The sequence below is a fragment of the Trypanosoma theileri genome, assembly GCF_002087225.1.
Source record: "Trypanosoma theileri isolate Edinburgh chromosome Unknown TM35_Tth_7_V1, whole genome shotgun sequence".
In the NCBI taxonomy this organism is placed as follows: Eukaryota; Euglenozoa; class Kinetoplastea; order Trypanosomatida; family Trypanosomatidae; genus Trypanosoma; species Trypanosoma theileri.
Window position 1 is genome coordinate 756,075 of NW_021639849.1, and position 19,448 is coordinate 775,522.

General features: G+C 40.6%; 9 protein-coding genes across 9 annotated transcripts; all 9 read left to right on the forward strand.

The window, feature by feature from the left end:
- Positions 1 to 137: 137 nt before the first annotated feature.
- On the forward strand, positions 138 to 707 carry TM35_000074390 (uncharacterized protein; the record flags this gene model as incomplete). Its single annotated transcript, XM_029023885.1, has 1 exon — positions 138 to 707. One exon carries the CDS (start codon positions 138 to 140, stop codon positions 705 to 707), a length of 570 nt encoding a protein of 189 aa, XP_028885081.1.
- Positions 708 to 1,056: 349 nt separating this feature from the next.
- On the forward strand, positions 1,057 to 1,641 carry TM35_000074400 (trimeric LpxA-like protein; the record flags this gene model as incomplete). Its single annotated transcript, XM_029023886.1, has 1 exon — positions 1,057 to 1,641. One exon carries the CDS (start codon positions 1,057 to 1,059, stop codon positions 1,639 to 1,641), a length of 585 nt encoding a protein of 194 aa, XP_028885082.1.
- Positions 1,642 to 1,927: 286 nt separating this feature from the next.
- TM35_000074410 (histidyl-tRNA synthetase) lies at positions 1,928 to 3,364 on the forward strand (the record flags this gene model as incomplete). The annotated part of the gene is made up of 1 exon (XM_029023887.1): positions 1,928 to 3,364. One exon carries the CDS (start codon positions 1,928 to 1,930, stop codon positions 3,362 to 3,364), a length of 1,437 nt encoding a protein of 478 aa, XP_028885083.1.
- Positions 3,365 to 3,729: 365 nt separating this feature from the next.
- Positions 3,730 to 4,371, forward strand: TM35_000074420 (putative ribosome biogenesis regulatory protein (RRS1); the record flags this gene model as incomplete). The annotated part of the gene is made up of 1 exon (XM_029023888.1): positions 3,730 to 4,371. The coding sequence occupies one exon, from the start codon at positions 3,730 to 3,732 to the stop codon at positions 4,369 to 4,371; it is 642 nt and encodes a 213-aa protein (XP_028885084.1).
- A 691-nt stretch (positions 4,372 to 5,062) lies between these two features.
- Positions 5,063 to 6,301, forward strand: TM35_000074430 (putative nitrate reductase; the record flags this gene model as incomplete). Its single annotated transcript, XM_029023889.1, has 1 exon — positions 5,063 to 6,301. One exon carries the CDS (start codon positions 5,063 to 5,065, stop codon positions 6,299 to 6,301), a length of 1,239 nt encoding a protein of 412 aa, XP_028885085.1.
- A 1,590-nt stretch (positions 6,302 to 7,891) lies between these two features.
- TM35_000074440 (protein kinase) lies at positions 7,892 to 10,015 on the forward strand (the record flags this gene model as incomplete). The annotated part of the gene is made up of 1 exon (XM_029023890.1): positions 7,892 to 10,015. The coding sequence occupies one exon, from the start codon at positions 7,892 to 7,894 to the stop codon at positions 10,013 to 10,015; it is 2,124 nt and encodes a 707-aa protein (XP_028885086.1).
- A 3,035-nt stretch (positions 10,016 to 13,050) lies between these two features.
- Positions 13,051 to 15,321, forward strand: TM35_000074450 (uncharacterized protein; the record flags this gene model as incomplete). The annotated part of the gene is made up of 1 exon (XM_029023891.1): positions 13,051 to 15,321. One exon carries the CDS (start codon positions 13,051 to 13,053, stop codon positions 15,319 to 15,321), a length of 2,271 nt encoding a protein of 756 aa, XP_028885087.1.
- A 382-nt stretch (positions 15,322 to 15,703) lies between these two features.
- Positions 15,704 to 17,254, forward strand: TM35_000074460 (fatty-acyl-CoA synthase; the record flags this gene model as incomplete). Its single annotated transcript, XM_029023892.1, has 1 exon — positions 15,704 to 17,254. The coding sequence occupies one exon, from the start codon at positions 15,704 to 15,706 to the stop codon at positions 17,252 to 17,254; it is 1,551 nt and encodes a 516-aa protein (XP_028885088.1).
- A 1,236-nt stretch (positions 17,255 to 18,490) lies between these two features.
- Positions 18,491 to 19,354, forward strand: TM35_000074470 (uncharacterized protein; the record flags this gene model as incomplete). Its single annotated transcript, XM_029023893.1, has 1 exon — positions 18,491 to 19,354. The coding sequence occupies one exon, from the start codon at positions 18,491 to 18,493 to the stop codon at positions 19,352 to 19,354; it is 864 nt and encodes a 287-aa protein (XP_028885089.1).
- Positions 19,355 to 19,448: the final 94 nt, after the last annotated feature.

Sequence of the window (19,448 nt, forward strand, 5' to 3'; positions counted from 1 at the left end):
TTTACAACAAAAAATAGTAACACAGAGAAGCGAAGATACATTGGTTATCAAGACTAGTCGTGGGGATTCTCTCTTCATCTCCATATCTTTCTCTCTCTCTCTCTGTGTCTCTGTGTGTTTGTGTTTGAGAAAGGGACATGCTGAGAAAGTTTTCTTTTCTGAAATCTAATGCTCTTCACAATCCATCTCCATTTGTAGACGGTGCTTTGCAACTTATAAAACTGCATTTGGCACATAAAAACGCCGCAATGGAAGGTGATAAAAAGGCATGCCACGCTATTGAGAGTGAGTTCCTACGAGAAGTTGAGGCATTTCGACCTTCTTTTACAATGTCTTCCTCATTGTCAGTAGCAAAACTTTACACTAAAAAATTACATGGTGCTTTGTCGTATTTCCAACTTCACGATGATCCCCTTATGCGGCAACTAGATCTTATTATTGGGAAACAAAGTATGCGGCAAAGCACGAATCGTCATGCTGGTGTTTTCAAAACTCCTGCCTCTACACAAATGACTTTACTCTCTTCTCTAGAAGAGAGAGAAGAAACTGTTCTGCCGACGGAACTACCACACCCGCCCAAACCAGACCCGTTTGAGCCACTTCGTGAAGGTGCACTCAAAGTGCCAGCACGTCACCGTGGACATTGGGTACTACGAGATCCTGGTATTGCAATCACACGTGAAGAGCGGAAAAGCGATCCTTGGTAACATTGAATTGCTATAAACTTTGACGGAACAGTATTGTTTTATGGAGTTTCTTATTGCACATATGGTTTGTTTTATTTTTCATTGTATAATATAAGAAGTAAAAACAAAAACAAAGAAAAGTGAAGGAATGAATGAGGGTTGGAAAATTTATACAATGGAAGTTTGTATTAAATGTGGTATATGAATTTTTTATTTCGTTTGCAGATAATTTTTTACAGTTGTTTTATCTTATCTTAGTTGTGAGAAAAGGGGAGAAAAACGACAAATATAATATAGATACAAAAAAAAAAAAACATAAGAAATTAGTATGGAGGTTTGCTACAAAGAGGTATCATGCATACCTATATTAATGACATCAGGGACACCTTGCGTGCTTACATCTTCCTCGTTTCCTGGTCTTGTGTACGATAAGAAAAATGAATTGATTTATGATGGTGTTTCACATTGGTCACACAACACAGCCCATCTGATGGGTCAAGTAAAAACGATAGGGTTGCTTCTCTTGGAAAAAAAGGTTGTTGTTCGTGGAGATATTGCTGAAATAACATTAGGTAACGCAGTTATTCTCCGCGAACAATGTGTTTTGCGTCCGCCATTGCGATCCTTGTTAAATCGAAGTGTAGCAGAATCAACTCCTGTGATAGTGGGTTCTATGACAGTGATTGGACGCCGTGTAGTCTCTGAGGCCCAATCCGTTGGAAACTTTGTGCTTATTGAAGATGAGTGTGTGATTTCTGAATGGGTAGAAATCCCTGATGGTGTTTGGTTGCGTTCGGGAAGTATCGTACCATCTGGTGTAAGACTTGCGCCTTACGTTGTATATGAAGGACGACCGGCTCGCCCTATAGCAAGTGTAGATGCAGAGTTACACCAAATCTTTATGACTGAACGAGTAAATGAAGTCTTTTCTGCTTTGATGGCATTATCATCTTAATAAAAAGGTGAAAAATATCCTGTTTGCAGATGCATAGGTTATGTCTACAATGACTTATTCTTGAGATATCTTTCTTTTTTTTTTTTCTTGTTTATTATCACTTTATTGTAATTCAGACTTCATTTTTTTTTTTTTTTTTAATTTTTTTTTTTTTTTTTTTAAAATATATTTTCCTCAAAAAGAAAGCAGGAAGGAAGAAAAAAAAAAAAAAAAACTTGATTTTTTTTCTATTTTTCTTTTTTTATTAAACTTTACAACGCGTGCGTTTTCCTTTTTGTTACGTTCAATGTCTAAAGGTGTTGACAATACTGCCATCCTCGCGGAGATTGCGCAGCTGAAGCAATTACTGGCTGAAAAGGAGGCCTTGATTATCACGGATGACAGCGGTTCAATCGCCAAGAAATCTAAGAAGAAGAGCCAAAAGAATATGGTGGAGACAGAGCCTGTGCAGGGTTGCCGTGACTTCCCACCTGAGGTAATGAGAGGTCGTCGGTATTTATTTGATGTTTTCCATGCTACCGCAAAGAAGTTTGGCTTTGAAGAGTATGACGCACCTGTACTGGAGTCAGAGGAGTTGTATATCCGTAAAGCTGGGGAAGAAATTACTGAGCAAATGTTTAATTTCATTACTAAGGGTGGTCATCGTGTAACATTGCGACCAGAGATGACACCATCTCTTGCACGTTTACTCCTTGGGAAAGGTCGATCTCTCCTCTTACCTGCAAAGTGGTATTCTATTCCACAATGCTGGCGTTATGAAGCCATCACACGTGGTCGACGACGGGAACACTACCAATGGAATATGGACATTGTGGGCGTAAAGGGAGTATCTGCAGAAGTTGAACTGGTATGTGCAGCGTGTGATGCTATGCAGAGTTTGGGACTGACTTCAAAAGATGTTGGTATCAAAATTAACTCTCGAAAGATATTACAAACAGTGGTAGAACAAGCCGGTGTTACTCCAGACAAATTTGCCCCTGTTTGTGTTATTGTGGACAAGATGGATAAACTTCCTCATGAGGAAGTTATATCGCAGTTGGTTGCTCTCGGACTTGATGCTAATGTTGTAAACGTTATCACCAGTACTCTTTCTCTCAAGTCCATTGATGAAATAGCGCAACGTCTTGGAGAAGAGCACGATGCTGTTCAAGAACTCAAGCAGTTCTTTGCACAAGTTGAGGCATACGGTTATGGTGACTGGGTAGTCTTCGATGCAACTGTAGTGCGTGGACTAGCCTATTACACAGGTATTGTTTTTGAAGGTTTTGACCGTGAAGGAAAGTTCCGTGCTATCTGTGGTGGAGGTCGTTATGACAACTTGCTCACGACCTACGGAAGCCCAACACAAGTTCCATGTGCTGGTTTTGGCTTCGGTGATTGTGTTATTGTTGAACTCCTCCAGGACAAGCAATTGTTGCCTAATATTCCACATGTTGTGGATGATCTCGTAATTCCCTTTGATGAATCAATGCGTACCCATGCTTTAACAGTTCTTCGCCGACTACGGGACGCTGGACGAAGTGCAGATATCGTCCTTGATAAGAAGAAGGTGGTTCAGGCATTTAACTATGCAGACCGCATTGGGGCTGTCCGCGCAGTGCTTGTGGCCCCAGATGAATGGGCCCGCGGTGAAGTACAGGTAAAAATGCTTCGAGAAGGAGCCGGAAAAGAAGAGGGAACGGTTGAACGTGGAACGGCAGTTCCACTGGACCAACTCGTGTAAAACCAAAGGGTAAAAAAAAAAAAAAAATACAGCATACATATGAAAAAAAGATATCGTTGTTTTTTTTTTTCTTATTGAGCGACGATATATAGCTTAAAGAGGAGTAAAAGCGAGTGATTGTGTATATTTTCGTGGACATTTGAGTCTCGTGTATGTGCTTTCTCTGCTCGCTTTTTTTTTTCTCTTTTTCTTTTCTTCCCTTTTTACTGGTATGCAGGGAGTTGGTTGTACTACTTTTTTTCTTTATTTTTTTGTTTCTCCTGTCTGACTTTTGCTCCGTTGCTTTTCTGTTTTTTTTTTATTTTATTTTTTCTTGTTGTACGTCTGACAAGGAGAAGTCGCGGACGCACACTCCTACTGAAGCAATGAACGAGCATCACTTGGATGTTGGGCTCCTCTGCGTCACGAACGTTTCCGTTATTAGTGGACCGCAGCGTACGGAGGCGGACCTGCACGTATCCGCCACTGAAGCCGTGAAGGTGCTGTTGAATGAGTGCCGAGAACTCCCGACGGTGACAAAGCGGGGGAAGTTCGACGCCACCTCGACGTTGGTGAAGCTGCCGCAGCCTGTGATGCTGCTGCCGCGTGAGAAGGCCCCACCGAAGCCGAAGCCGCTCACAGCCTGGGAGAAGTTTGCGCTGAAGAAGGGCATTGCTCTCAATCGCAAGAAGAGCAACCGCGTGTTCGACGAGGAGCGGCAGGTCTGGAAGGACAAGTGGGGCAAGCGCGCCCGTGAGGACCGCGAGAAGCACGACTGGCTGCGGGAGGTGGGGCCTGGCTACGTGGCGCAGGAGGAGGGCGGCGACCCGTTCTTGGATGAACGTAGAGCGAAGAAGGCACGACTGGATAAGCAGAAGAAGAAGGAGGAGCATAATAAGCGCCGCTCAGAGCACATTACGCAGGCGCAGGAAGAGGTCCGACATCTGACTGCCGCAGCAAGGCATCTGGCAACAGCGTCCAATGGCAAATTCGACAAGATATCATCTAAGAGGAAGGGAAAGAAGTGAGGGCTGTAGTGCTATCAAGTATTACGTTTAAGATTCTAGTAAGATTGTCGCTTGTGTGTTTGTGTGTAAATTGTTTCTGGAAATATCTGTGTTCCCGTATCTGAGTTTTGCGTTTCTCATTGCTACACCTGGGGTGTAAACTGTTGTTTTTTTTTTCTTTCTTTCTTTTTTTTTTTTTTGTTAGGTTTCTCTACATTGATGCCTCTTGGGTCTGCTTTTCTACGGAACTCCCCCGCCTTGGAGTGATGTGAAGAGTGATGGTCTGGACGAAGTCCCACTGTCCCCGATTTCCGGGTGGGAATAGCCAAGTGCGGAGATTGGTTTGATTAGGGACTGTGACTTTTCTTGATCCTTCCCCATCTTTCCCCATCCCCCACTTCTTCCTTTCTTTCTCCCCCTCTCTTCTTCTTGGCACCGTGTTGTCACGGCAAGGAATCGTTTGGTATTCCAACGATCTCTTTCATTTTCATTCCTCTGTTGTGTGTTGAAACCGGTGGTATTTTTGTGTGTTGGTGGTGTGTTTTGTGATTCTCTTCTGTGCTGTTTCTTCTTTTTCTTTGCTTTCATTGCAATGTTTTTCTTTTGCACTCGCTTGAATATTCCATACATACACCCATAGTGGGGGCTGAGCGATACTGCGAGAGAGTGCATCTAGGTGGTGGAGACCCAGTTTGGCAAATTGCAAGTAGAAATGGGGGTTTTTGCGTCGAAGAGCTCAACACAGAGGAAGAAGGATGAGACCAAAGAAGCCGCAGCCTCCACAAAGCAAGAAAATGAGACGGCTAAATCAGGTGTGAACGCAAGTGGTACACCGGCAGGGGCAGAGAGGGTCCCCGCAAAAGAAGCGAACACATCACCTGCTTTGAAAGAAATCAGCGAAACTGATTTGCATCGGATGGTGGCCGATGAGAAGCGGGTGGTTTTGGTTATTCATGGGAATGTGCATGATGTCACAGACTTTGTGGCGTCACACCCTGGCGGTGAACAAGCGATTACGTCCAGGGTTGGAAAAGAGGTCGGCGATGTATTCGACCGCATCCACAGTAAGACCACGAAAAAGATGGCAAAGGAGTACATTGTTGGGCGTCTTTCGTCATTGGGTGCAGAGATCGGGGACAACGCTACTGAGGAGACAGATGCACTGCCTTCATCGGTTAAGGAGGCCACTGTGCTTGACATTCAGGTGGTAAGGGAGGACGTGAAGAGCATCACCTTCTCGTGTCCAGTTCCTCTGGAGTTGCTACCGGGAGGTCACATCAATGTGTTGGTTCCTGATGCGTCTGGTAATGAATACGTTAAGGAGGGGAGGTACACGCCATTCAGATTTACAGAGACTAGCTTTACGATAGATGTGAAAAAATATCCGGGTGGTGTGGCTTCCTCCTACATGCACTTACTCGAGTGCGGCCAGACAATAAAGTACAAGGGGCCACTGGATCCTCTATGGATTGCAGCAAAGGACGAATTGCTGCAGAAGGAACCAGTGGAGTCAAGACACGTGCTTCTTGTTGCTGGTGGTGTTGGTCTGACACCCCTCTTCGTGATTGCCGCGGACTTGCTAAGGAACCAGACGGCTTCCGTAACGTTGGTGTGTAGCTACCAAAACATGGAGGCGCTGTTGCTGCGCGAGGAGGTGGCAGAGCTCGTCAAGGACTACGGTGATACCTGCGAGAACAAGGATGACGCCGAGAAAGTGAATTCCGCCCGCAGAACCATCCGCCTGCACTACGTCTTCACCCGGTTGACGGAGATGGTGGATGTGCCGGAGGCCTTCAAGGTACACTTGGGCCGCTTTGGTCCCGCCGTGGTGGAGGAGCTGAGACCAGCAACGTCTACTGTGATCTGCGGCCCTCCCTCATTTGGGGACAGCGTGGCGAAGTGCATTTCGGAGGGTGGCATTTGCACCAGCAGGCAAATTTATGTGCTGTAGGCGCTTGAGGTCTGGTATGTGAGTCTTTACTGTTTGCTCCTCCTTGCTTTTGTTTTTCCACTTTTTTTCCGTTCTGTCTTAACTTGAGCATGATGTGGGTGTACTTCCTGTTGGTACGTGTGGCGTGTCAAACGGAAGGAATACAATACACATTTGCACATGCACATTAATGTATGTGTGGGTGTGTGTTTTGTCTGTGTGTAGAGGCTTGTATTTGTTCTCCTATGTCTAGATTCTTGAAACCTGGCTGGTAGCTGAAGGAATGTTTCAATGTAGTGGTTTATTTGTGTATTGGCTCTCGCAACGGAGAGTAACGCCACGAGGGCGCATGAAGTCAAATTAGGCATAGATGCAAAGTATGTCTTTTCTAATTCTCGGGTTTCTACTTGTTACACACCGTTCACGGGAAGTATACCGCGTTCTGCAAAGGTGGTTTCGTCGTAAAGTGACTACAGATGTTTCGTACATTTAATGTTTATTATTATTATTATTATTATTATTGTTCTCTTCTCTGTAAAAAGGGTTGAAGTGTCATATACGGAGAGATGTGGTATTGCGTTCCGAAAGTATTTAAATGGTTTTAAATAGTCTTTGTATGTATCTACACTGTTCCACCACGGTCTCAAGCACAAAAAAAGATTAACGACAGTACTTAGTGTGAATGAGAGTAAACGAACAAGACACAAACACACATACACAACGAATGATAGAGAAGTTAAGAGACAAATGAAAGAAATTAATTAAAAGAACTTATTTCTCTTTTAAAGAAGTTATGATACGATTGTTGCCTATTTTTTTTTCTGCTTGCTTTTCTTTTTCTCTTTTTTTTCTTTAGCAGGAAATCGTGATAAGGTAGAATAGAGGGTAAACAAAATAGGTGGGGGAGTGGAAGAGAGGAATTGGGAGGTAGTGAGTACTTCCGTCAACAGTGCAAATAAATAAATACAACTATATATATATATATATATATATATATATATATATATATATATAGTTTCCATTGCGAAGACTGTAGTAGTGGCTTTATTGGCAGAATTAGAAAGTAATTTGAACTTATTTTTCGCGTTCCAGGGAATAGGTTTTAAAGGCGAAGAGCGTATTTGGGATCCGTTTAGTGTGGGAAAATACGTATTCTGTATTTCTCTCTCTCTCTCTTTGTCTGGAGAAATACAATTTCACAGACACATACGGAGACTATCAGTGGGAGTGATCTGGAGTGAACACTCTGCTGTAAGGAAGTAAAGCTTTCAAACAGTCCCACAGTTTGACGCTCTACACGGTGGTGTTTTGGTGGAGCGTATTCTTCTATTTTGTTTTTTGTTTTGCTTTTGTTTTGATCAAGTGATACTAGAGCAACTCTTTTGGTTGACGAAGCTGTTTTGCATTGTTTAAATAAATCGGAAGAAACGAGGAAAGAAGAAACAAAGGAAAAAAAAGAGGTACTGAGACAGGAAGATATAAAGGAAAATTAAAAGAGAACAGACGAATAAACGAAGAAAGAAACGGGGAAGGAAGGAAAGAAAAAAAAAAAAAAAAAAAAACAGGGGAAAAAAAAAAAAACAATAATCTTTTCTCTAGTTGTGAGTTGAGATGTATCGATCAAGGAACGAAACTGCCTCTCGGAATCTTTTCCTGCATAATAATTCCTTCGGTGTAGATGGTGAACGGCCGGAGGTATCCCCAAACTTGGCTAGTCTCTCACCGACGTCTCCAGGCATCATCACACCAAGACGCATCGTGCGAACCGTGAAAACATCTCCGCCTGTCACGCAACTCGTGCAGTTGGACGGTGTCCCGCCCCCACCACGTCCCTTATCGCACGTCTCGAGTGGGAGTGAAGTGAGCGAAGATGTGGTGGATGATGTGAGTGAGGCGGTGAGTTTAACTTGTGAGTCCGATGGGAGACTCGTGCAATTGGCCCCTAGTTTAAGTGTGCGGGATAATACAACCCCTTCCTTTTGTGTGGGTACCGCTAAGACCGCCACACCAAGTTTAGCCCGAATGACGGCTGGTGGAGAATCCATATTGTCCATGTCTTTTCATTCTTTGGGCACCTCAGAGGAGACTTCCTCCTCCTCCTCCGCCGCCGCCGGCTCTTCAGGGGAGTTTACAGAGACCTCTGATGTAGAGAGTGTGCATAGTTGTAGTCTGTCTTGTGGGATGGAGGTAAGGCAAAGGGCCTCAAGTACGAGTCGTCATATTTCAGTACCCGCTATGAATAGCAGTATCGCAAAAGATAGTCCAGCGAGGGGATCAGAAGTGAGTGGTAAACGACATCTCACAAGTCGTTGTGCCTCCAGCGTTACGGATGTGATGCAGCGGAAAAAGATTGTGAATGTACGGCGAGAAGAGCGAATAGGCCGTGGTAGTTATGGTGATGTATTCCGTGGTGTGGATTTAGATACAGGACTTTGTCTTGCCATAAAAGAGATTGTAGTAACGGCGGATATAACTAAAAATGTGGAATTACAACTTCGTGCATTGGAAAGGGAAATACGTGTAATGCGGAAGTTAAATAATGAACATATTATTAGTTATTACTCTGCTAGACGTGACGAAGCATCTAGTACATTGTTGATATATATGGAATATATTAGTGGTGGTACAGTTGCCCAAAAACTTAAAAAGAAAGGTCCTTTTAGTGAAGATGAGACTCGACATTACACTCGTCAACTTTTACAAGGTTTAGATTACCTTCATCAACGACATATTGTTCATCGTGACCTTAAAGGTGATAATTTATTTCTAACAGAGAATGATGTGCTTAAAGTAGGTGATTTTGGTACGAGCAAAGAATTAAAAACAACACTTATAACAGATAGTGTTGCTGGTACTCCAAATTTCATGGCCCCAGAAGTCATTGCTTGTAGTGGTCACAGTTGTATGGCGGATATATGGTCTGTAGGATGCTGTGTATTGGAAATGTTAACAGGACATCCACCTTTTTGGAATCTAGATAACCATATGGCAGTAATGTTTGCCATTATGAAAGGTAAATTGGAAGAACAAGTTCCATCACACATATCTGAAGAGGCTAAAGACTTTATTAGACACTGTACATGTAGTGATCCAACACATCGACCGGCCGCGCGAGAACTACTAGAGCACCCGTGGCTTATTACTCTAGAGGAGAAGAAGAAGAGGGAATCTACAGTCAGTCCCACACAATCCTGTCTCTCTTTGATGAGTTTAGATACAACAGGAAAGGATGGGGATAAGAACGAGAATGAAGAAACATCCTCAGACTCATCTACACCACCTAATGATGTTTTTCAAAGTAGTTTAGCAGCAGTGTTGGCAATTATCCCTGAGCGGAGTAATGATATTGTGGGTAAAGGACCATCACCATCACCACCACAACCACCAACGGAGATTCACCAGGGAACGAAACAGGAGTCTAAAAGACAAACATCTATGCAAATGGCATCACATGCACCCATGACAGGGAAAAAAAACTCCACCCAACAAAGCAACAAGGATGGATTACATCGAAGTTCAACAGGGAGACAACATTCCATTGGAAATACCAACGACAACGGTACGAGCCAGAATAAGAAAATCGCAAAAAACTCATCGACTGAACGAAGTGATACGAAGGGTAATAGTGCAGTGACAAGGCGGAGCACAACATCAATATCAATATCAACAACAAAACCAACAAGTAAAGGAGTATCAGCAACAGCAACAACAACAACAACGAAAAAAAAGCCTTAGATCGAGGTCGTCTAATGGCATACATACCATCCCCACTGCAATGAAAAAAAAAAAAAAAAAATTAACGAGGTGCCCTGTACGGTGAATAAAAGAAAAGGCAGGGCCATGTGCCTAAAGAAACGACAAGACACAACATCCTCTTCACCTTCTCCTCCCCTTTCTGTCTCTCTCACTTTTTCTGAGTGTTTATGTGTGTGGACCACCAGTCTAAATTCCTGAATTGGATACTTTCTCTCTCTGTGTAGAGTGTTGTGAACCCCTTGTGTTATGCAAAATATGAATTGAACGAGAAAAAGAAAAAAAAAAGAAAGATGGGCTAATCAAAAAGAAAGAAAAAAAAAAAATAAATGATATCAAGGGTAGACGAGCGAATACTGAGTGTTTTTTTTTGAGATTAATAGTAATCTCTATGAATGGGTGGTGGGGTTGGAGAGGCATTTGGGGCCCCAAAGCCTTCTGTTCCTGTACTTCTTGTATGTACGTGATGATATCTCTGTCTGTCTTTGTGCTTCAGTGTATCCTTTTTTTTCTCTCTGTTCACATGTGTGAATGACTGTCCCTTTAGTCTTCATGTAAAAAAGGGATATTCTTCTGTTTTCTCATTTTTTCTTTTTTTTTTTTTTTCATTTTTTCTTTTTTATTGTGCTCTTCTTTTTTTTTTTTTTGCCCTTTTTTTCTTGCGAATAAAGAAAAAGAAAAAAGGCAATTAAATGGAATTCTTTTTTTTTTTTTTTTATCTTTTTCTGCGTAATTTTGTTCTTGTGATGCTATTGCAGTTCTTTTCCTTTTTCTCCTGTTTGTGTGTATGAGTGTATGCGTTTTTCTCTGATGGGTTTGTGCCCTACCGATCGGAAGTGTCTGGGGAGTACGGTGAGGCAAAGAACTCTGCAGAAGTGATAAACAGAGAGATAAGAGAGATAAAGAGAAGGAGAAAAAAAGCGAGAAAAGTATGTGAAAGATGAGTCTAGCAAAGCGATTAAAATGAATGGAAACAATTATGGAAACAAAAATAAAAAGTAAAAACAAAACAAAAAACAAAAAAACAAAAAAAACATGGAAAATAGGAAGAAGAATAAAATAATAATACAAAAAAAAAAGAGAATAAATAACAAACTAACCAACAAACAAAAGGTGGAATGATCTGGTAGAAAGAAGATTGGAGTTTAAGGAAAGCAAAACAAAAAGAAAAAAGAAGTGGACCTAAGTTAGGTCACGTGTTTAATACTTTTTTAATTTCCCTTTTTTTATTTTATTTTTATGAATCTCCATTTTCTGTTATGTAGGCATTGATATGAACGTTGTTGCTACTGCCATTGCTATTATTAGTACTCATGTGTACTTTTATGTGCTTGTGAAGGGCCCCAGGTAGCTGAAAGGCGATGATCATATACACGAACACAAACGCAACGATATATATATATATATATAGAGAAATAAATAAGTAAAGAAAAAATATATTTATATGCTGGTAGAGTAATATATATATATATATATATATATTTATAATTGAACGAAAAAACAAATATGAAGGAAGCCATGTTACATACTATGTATATATAATATATATATATATATATATATATATATATATATATAATATGTGTATGTATCTGAAAATAGAGAGTAATGGAACTATGGTAGAAGTTGCTTCAGTAGTAGTTGTAGTGCTAAGAGTAGCAGTATTAGTAATTACCCAAATGGAAGGTGTGGTGAATAAACAAAAAGAAAAAAAAATGAATGAGACCAATCCAAAAGTATATTTGTAAGATATATATATATATATTCCTTCGTGTGATTTTCTGTTTTTTTTTCTTTCCTTCTTTTTTTTTTTTTTGGAATCCCTTTGTTTTTTTTTGTAGCCTTTTATTCCCCTTCTTTCTTTCTTTCGTTTCTTCCGACGTCTATTGCAGTTTTTTTTTTTTTCCCTCTGGTACTTACTTAGATGATTCTGTCCTTCCCTCTTCCCCCCACCCCCTCCTCTTTTTTTTTTCTCCTTGCAAACTTTACGTGTTTTTTTATTTTTCTTTACTTTCTTTTCCATTTTCCCTCTTTTTTCCCCCTTTCTTTCTTTATTGATGTTTCTTTCTTTGTTTGCCTCTCCATGTTTTTCTTCTCATGTGGTCCTCTTGTGCGTGCCACAGTGGAGAGGAAGAGAAACAGCGCCGAACCCTCTATTCTTTCATTCAAAACAAATCAGCAAACACAAAACGAAGCAAGCGAATACTGGAAAGCAACGAAAGAAAAAGAAAAAAATGATGATTCTCATATATATTTGAATTTTTTCTTTTTCTTTTTTTTCCTTTTTTTTTTTTACTTTTTCCTTAAAAAAATTATATTACGCGATTTATCTTTCTTCACCTCAAATAGTCTTTTTACTCTGGCAAGGAGATTTTCTTTTTTTTTTTTTTCTTTTTTTTTATCAGGCATCATTTTTCCCCTTCTTCAGTCCACTGCAAGCAGATCAAAGATATATCTTTTTTTGTTGCTCGGAATATGTGGTGAGGGATGTTGAAAACGTACAAATTTTACGTCTCTGTTGATATAAGGAATTGCATTACAAAGGGAATATGCTGTTGTTGATATCATTCTCCCTATTATTATTATTATTATTATTATTATTATTATTCACCATGATGCATTTGTTCTTTTTTATTTTGCTACTGTCTTTTGCTTTTACTTCTATATATATATATATATATATATATATGTATCTCTGTTTGTGTCTTTGTATGCTTCTTTATCTGTACATACACTGGATGATGGTGTATAGAAATATGTCCTTGTTGCTTTTATTCCTTTTCTTTTTTTTTTGTTTTTCTCTGTACGTACTGTATGTATGTATGGAAGGGTGAAGGTAAAGAAGACAGATAGTCACTGCTGAAAGTGACAAACATTGTAATACATCATAGCATAGCGATAAACCTGTGAATAACAGAAACTACATTTCACAATCACAAGTATAGAAAGAAAGATAGATAAACGAACCTTTCCCCTTTACTCTCTTTATCTTTTCCCCATCCCCCCTTATTGCAATCATGTCAGCAGATGCTAGTTACTACCCAATGCGGCCGGCCTTTGAACTGCAACTAGGCACAACGCTGCTGGAGGGAATGGCCGCAATTGGCCGCTTTGACGGCACCACACCATCACTCGCCTGCGCAACAGGAACACAACGTGTCGTTGTCCACACACGTGCGACTCACGGAACAGCAGCAGCAGCAGCAACAACAACAGCCGTAGATCCCGTGCGTACACTTAACTTTGGCAGACCTCCAACAGCACTCGCGGTGGGACGTGTGCGGGATACGGCGGGAAGAACAAATGTGGATGCGTTGTACGTTGGTGCGGCCACCTCGCTGCTGGCGTATGATGTGGAGCGTAATACCGAATATTTCTTCAAGGATGTGGAGGACGGTGTGCAGGCGGTGGTGTGTGGAGTGATGAACACAACAAAGGGATCCAATGACGGCGGTCTCCCCGCATCATTGGCCGTCGTAGGTGGTAACTGCACTATTAACGGGTTTGATGAGAGTGGGGAGGAGGTATTGTGGACTGTAACAGGTGATCAAGTGACTTCCCTAATGCTTATGCCATGGGAGGCCAATAATAATGAGAAGAGTAACTCTCATCGTAACGCCAAACCAGCTTCTACTACTGTTGATAATGAACAACGTCCACTGGTGTTAGTAGCCGCATCAGAGGATTTTGAATTACGTGTATTTGATGGAGAAGAAACTATTGCTAGTATTACAGAAGTAGATAGAGTAAATCAACTTGTATATAGTGGTACACCAGGTCGATTTGCTTACCTTACCGCTAACGGCACTGTGGGTGTATACAATCGTACCGAACGTGTCTGGCGTGTGAAGGGAAAACACCGCCCTGTCTCCGCCGCCTTTTGTGATGTTGACTTTGATGGCGTGCCGGAACTTATCGTTGGATGGAGTAACGGCCGTGTGGAGGTGCGTGGAGATGATAATGAAAAACGTGGAGTGTTATTCCGAGACACCTACACAACACCCGTTAGTGCCGTGCTCGCATACGATTACCGACAGAATGGACAACCACTGCCAATTGTATGTACAGTGGATGGAACCGTACGTGGTCTGGAGTTGGCAAACACAAAGGATGAAAAACAGGAGGTGCTGCGTAATCGAGAAACATTTAAACTGGATACACTGAGACGAGAACGTGAGGCATTGGCTGCGGAACTCCTTAGTTTAGAGGAACAACTAGATAGACAACTTAAAGGGGATACAGATCTAACATTACCTCAGGCAGGCACAGTGGTACGACATAAGTTAATACCGAATCAAAGATCTAGAAAACTTGATGTTGTTTTTACAGTACATCATGGTCATCATGATACAATTATTCAAGGTTGTGTTCTACACAGTGAGAAGGCCTTTCCTGGTAAGGAGTACATGTTTTTTACTCTTGAAGATCCACAACCAACAATAGTTTGCTCTTTTGCTGTTGTTCATGGTGTGGAAGCACAAGTGAAGGCATCTGTAATGGTTGGTGCTACAAATGCGGATAATTATCAAATACATGAGGTTTCTTTTACCATTTCAAGATTTATTATGTGTCAACCTAGAGGAAAAGAGGATGATCCAATTCCAGAACCCACAGGATATGTAATACTACAATTATCTGAAGATTTTTCTTTCTCTAAATTGCATACATGGTTAGAGAAAACATTTCTACTTTCTAATCCACCTGATACTTCAGTAGACTTTCGTGTTACACTAGTGGACTTGCGAGATGATAGTGGATTAGTTATTGAAGGACATCCAGATCATCATGAACTGTATATACGTGGACAAACAATGGAGGTATGTGGAGATGTGGTGGAGAGTCTTGGTCTATCTACTGTGAGTGAAGCCACGGCATCCTGTCACTTCCCTGAAGAGATGCAGGAACTTCAATCTACACTTGACCGTGTGGATGAACTTAATGCGGTACGGTTAAAACTGAATAGCAATATGGCGGATGCGGCGGCAAGTGTGAAGCCGTTACTTATTCGTGCAGAAGACTCTAGACTCATTTCAGATATGGTTAGCATGCGACGATTCTATGCACAACTGTATGAACTAGACAAGGAACTTATCGGAGAAAACATGAAACGGTGTAATAATTATACGGCGTTGAAAGCAGCATTGAAACATATTAACATCTTTATAATGAGAGCAGGAAGACTGCGAATAGGAGAGGCCAAGACAAGTCTCATTGCAGAGTGCAGAGAGTCTGTGAAAACAGGTGAGACCCGGTCGTTGCTGAATCTCATCCGTACTGGGAAGAAGTGAATGTGAAGAGAGAGAGAGAGGGTAAGTGTGTGAGTGTGTGAGTGTGTGTGTCTGTGTGGAAGAGAGAGAAAAAAAAAACGATATATATATAGAGAGAGAGAAAGAGAAATATAGTATCCACAATATTGAGTTCTTCTTTTTATTTTATTTTAACTTTTATTCTTTTCAAAAAAAAGAAAAAAAAACCAAAATTAAAACAAAAAGGTACCCATATGTTCTTTGTTTGTTTTTCTTTTCCTCTTTTTAGTTCTCTGTTTTACCGCAGTCGCGAGGAGGCTACAGAAGGTAGTTGAAAAGGGATATAAAAATAGAGAGAGAGAGAGAGAAAGGATATAACGTAAAGTATACTTAACTTCGCAACAGCAACAACATCATCATAACAATGCTTCGTCGAATAACGAGGAACATATCTCTATCTAGCGCTGCAGCAACACGCTTTACTACTGCTGCGGCTTCGGCTACTACTACATCAGCATCGGCGGGTGGAAAATTGGGGAAGGATTACTCTGAAGCGAAGGGACCGGTTGAGTTTCCCGTTTTGGATCAACTTGTTGGGTACTATGTGAACATTCAATCCCGTAAAATGTACTACAAAGACTTTTTGCGAATTGAACATCAAGCTGTACGTTGGGCATTTGCGGATATACGTAAAAACAGTGAAGCCCTTGCCCATGGTCTTCTGCAGACTGGACTTCGCCCAGGTCAGCGAGTGTTGGCTATTCAACCCTGCAATTGTGAAACCTTTGTACTGCAATTGGCTTGCGCAAAGATAGGAGCTTTATTGGCAGTGGTACCCCATCATAATATAAATGCTGATAAACTTCGTTTTTATCTTAATGAGTTTCAACCCAATCATCTTATCGCTCGTGAATGGATGGTTGTACCAGAGATGAAACAGGGAGTTTTGGTGGAACGCAATATGCATTTTTGGGATATGATTTATAATGTCATTCCTGAGTTAGGTCTTTCTTATCCAGGACAGAAGTTTCAATGGGTACACTCCCAGGAATTTTACTTTTTAAAGAAAGTGGTTATTACAGATCATAATATGAATTTACTTGGGGTAACACCATTACGAAAAATGCTTGTCTGGGGACCATTTTCATATTATGAACAACGTCTTCGTCGTCTCTCGGCATTACTACACCCGGATGATCCTATTCTTGCACTGGAAGATTCTTATCCAGGATTAGAGGATAAATTACATATAACTTTCTCTCACCGAAACTGCATTAATGCTGGATTTATGTTCGCCCAACTTATGAAACTTAAAGCAGAAACACGGTTTGGTGTAATGCCTAATCATCATACCAATCCGGTAGGTTCTATTATTGCTCCATATGCTGCCTTAACATCAGGAGCTGTTCTTGTACATATTCACAGTGATATGTTTACAGATGATCATGCAATTAATGGAATTGAAAAATTATGTGTAGAAGAGGTAGAGGGTATTCTCGGAAAGAAAGCCGATTTTGATCTTTTACTTCGTCACACTGGAAATTTTGACGCTGATCAGTATGAACATCTTAAATGGATTGCACTCTTTGAAGATGCTAATGAACCTCCTGTAGGTAAAGATTACCTTCAAAAATTAGCAAAAGAACTTAGCCTTGATGATGTGTTTGTATTTCGAGGACCGTTGGAGAGTGCTTATATGCTTACATGGCGCTCATTAAAACGGGGAGAATGTGGAATGTTACCACACACAGAGGCAAAAGTTGTGGGAGATCGCGGAACGACTGATGCTAAGATTCTTTCTGCCAATACACGAGGGAACTTAAAACTTAAGGGACCACACATTTCAGCTGGATACTACAATAACGCTGGTCTCTTAACAGAACTGGTAGATGAACGTGGCTTCTGCAATACCAGTCGTGAAGCAGTTATGGATGAAAAGGGCCAACTCACACTTCATGGAACCCAAATATACTAGTACACTAGTGGATAGCATTAGTAGTAGTAGTATTTAGTAGAAGTGGTAGTAGACGTACTAGTAATAGTAGTGATGATTGGGATCTTTTTCTATTTCTATCTATCTTTTCTTTCTCTTTTGGTACTGTGTATTCATCTTTTTTTTTTTTCGGGAGCTTGAAAGGGAATCAGTGGGAATGGATTTGTAGCTATTAGTGGGAAGTACAGTAGAAATGGGCAGGGTTTTTTTTTTTTTTTCTTCTACTTTGAGGTGTATATGGGAATTACTGAAAGGAGACATTATCAATCTCTTTTTGTTTCATATTTTCATTTCATGGTGTTATTTCCTTCCCAGTGTGAGTTCACAAATGATTCACTAGGGAAACTATTAAAGGAAATTGTGAGGTACTCGTTCCTACATCTGGTACTGCTGAAATAGCCCTTTTAATAATAATAATAATAATAATAATAATAATAATATTATTATTATTATTATTATTATTATTATTATTATTATTATTATTATTATTATTATTTTATTTTATTTTTTCTGTAGACTGTCTAAAACAGTTTATTGAAACAATGACGTTGTTTCGTGTTTTTTCCACTGTAGGACGACCAAACGAACTCAAAGATAGACGAGGAAGAAATAAATTACACTAACGAAAAAAAAAAAAAATCCTGAACAACAAACCAAACCAAAATAAAGAAATATATATTACCTGTATCTCTGTTTTTTTCTGATATGGGAGAGGGAGGAAAGGGCCTTGATGGTGGTGGTTTTGGTGGTTTCGATAGCTAGAAGTGGTGATTTAGTCTTTATAAAAAGAAGGAGTCTGTATATATATATATATATGTGTGTCTGTGTGTGTGAGTGAGAGTGAGAGAGAGAGCGAATAGGTGCTATTATGCCCTCTTTTTTTTTGTTTTTGCGTTGAGGTACGTGTGAAGAAAAAAATGAGAAAACGAAGAAGAAAAAGAATGAAAACATACACATTCTACCGGAAGAGGCAACATGATCACATCGATTCAACGAAGTGTAAGAAAAAATATATAGATGTTGCTGACATTACTGAAATGTGTTTTGTACCTTTGAAATACAATAATAATAGTACTACTACTACTACTAATAAAAGAAAAAGAAAAACAAAGACACAAGTTGAGTAATTCACTTTATTTTTTTTTCCTTCTTGGTACATCTAAATTCATTGATTAAAAGTTTTTTTTTTCCATTTTTCTTTAAGAAGAAAAAAAAAAAATGGAATACAAAAGTTCATCTAGAAGGCCAGAAGGACTATTTTGTATCGGTACAGATCCTACGGACCTATATTCTTCAGCGGATTATGTACTTCCTGAGGTACTCGCATTTTGTCTGTTGAAAGAACCAAATAATTCTGATCAGGCAATATCAATGGCAGAACGATTGCTGCAGAATTACAAAGGCCAGTGGAGGGAGTTGACCGCGACTCTCCGCGAGAAGTACGGGCGGCTGCCCGAACATTTACTAAAGCAGGCGCAGATATTACTAAATAAACGCCGTACGAATTTATCACCGTGGAACGACGGTCAACACGCACCACCGTCTTCAATGGCGCTTATCGAAATGGATGTGTTTTCTCCCACCGCCATGCGGAACTCCATCACCGCACGCATGCAGCGACAACGAGCACTGGATGATGCCACCTGGAGTGAAGTACACCGTGAGGCAAAGGAAGTGCTTGCATCTTTAAAGGAGACCCAGCAGCGTGTGATCATGCAGGAGGCTGAAATTGCACGACTTACTGACGAACTTGCACGGGAAAAGTCTAGAATGGAGGAGGAAGAACGAAATCAAAAGATAGTAATGGGGGAAATTGCTGAAACTGTGAGTCAATTGCAACTTGAACTAATGCGATTGCGTAGCTCTCTGCCAAATGGGGAAGGCAATATAGAAACCCTTAGTGAGATTGAGTACCAGAGACACCTATTGCGTGCCCAGTGGCGCGAGGAGGCTGATCTTATTCAAGTCTTTCAACGTGTGCTCTTGCAGCATATAACACTTTATCCATTGAGTCCTCTGCGTGAAGAGGCACATCATATTGACAAAGAATTGTGTCAGTTGTTGAATGATCCACAAGTATGATGGAGAAGCAAAGTATTTTTTTTTGTCGTTTTTGTTGTTTGCTGTAGTTTTTAGTTCTTATTTTTTTTTTTATTCTCTTCATATTCCTTGTGGA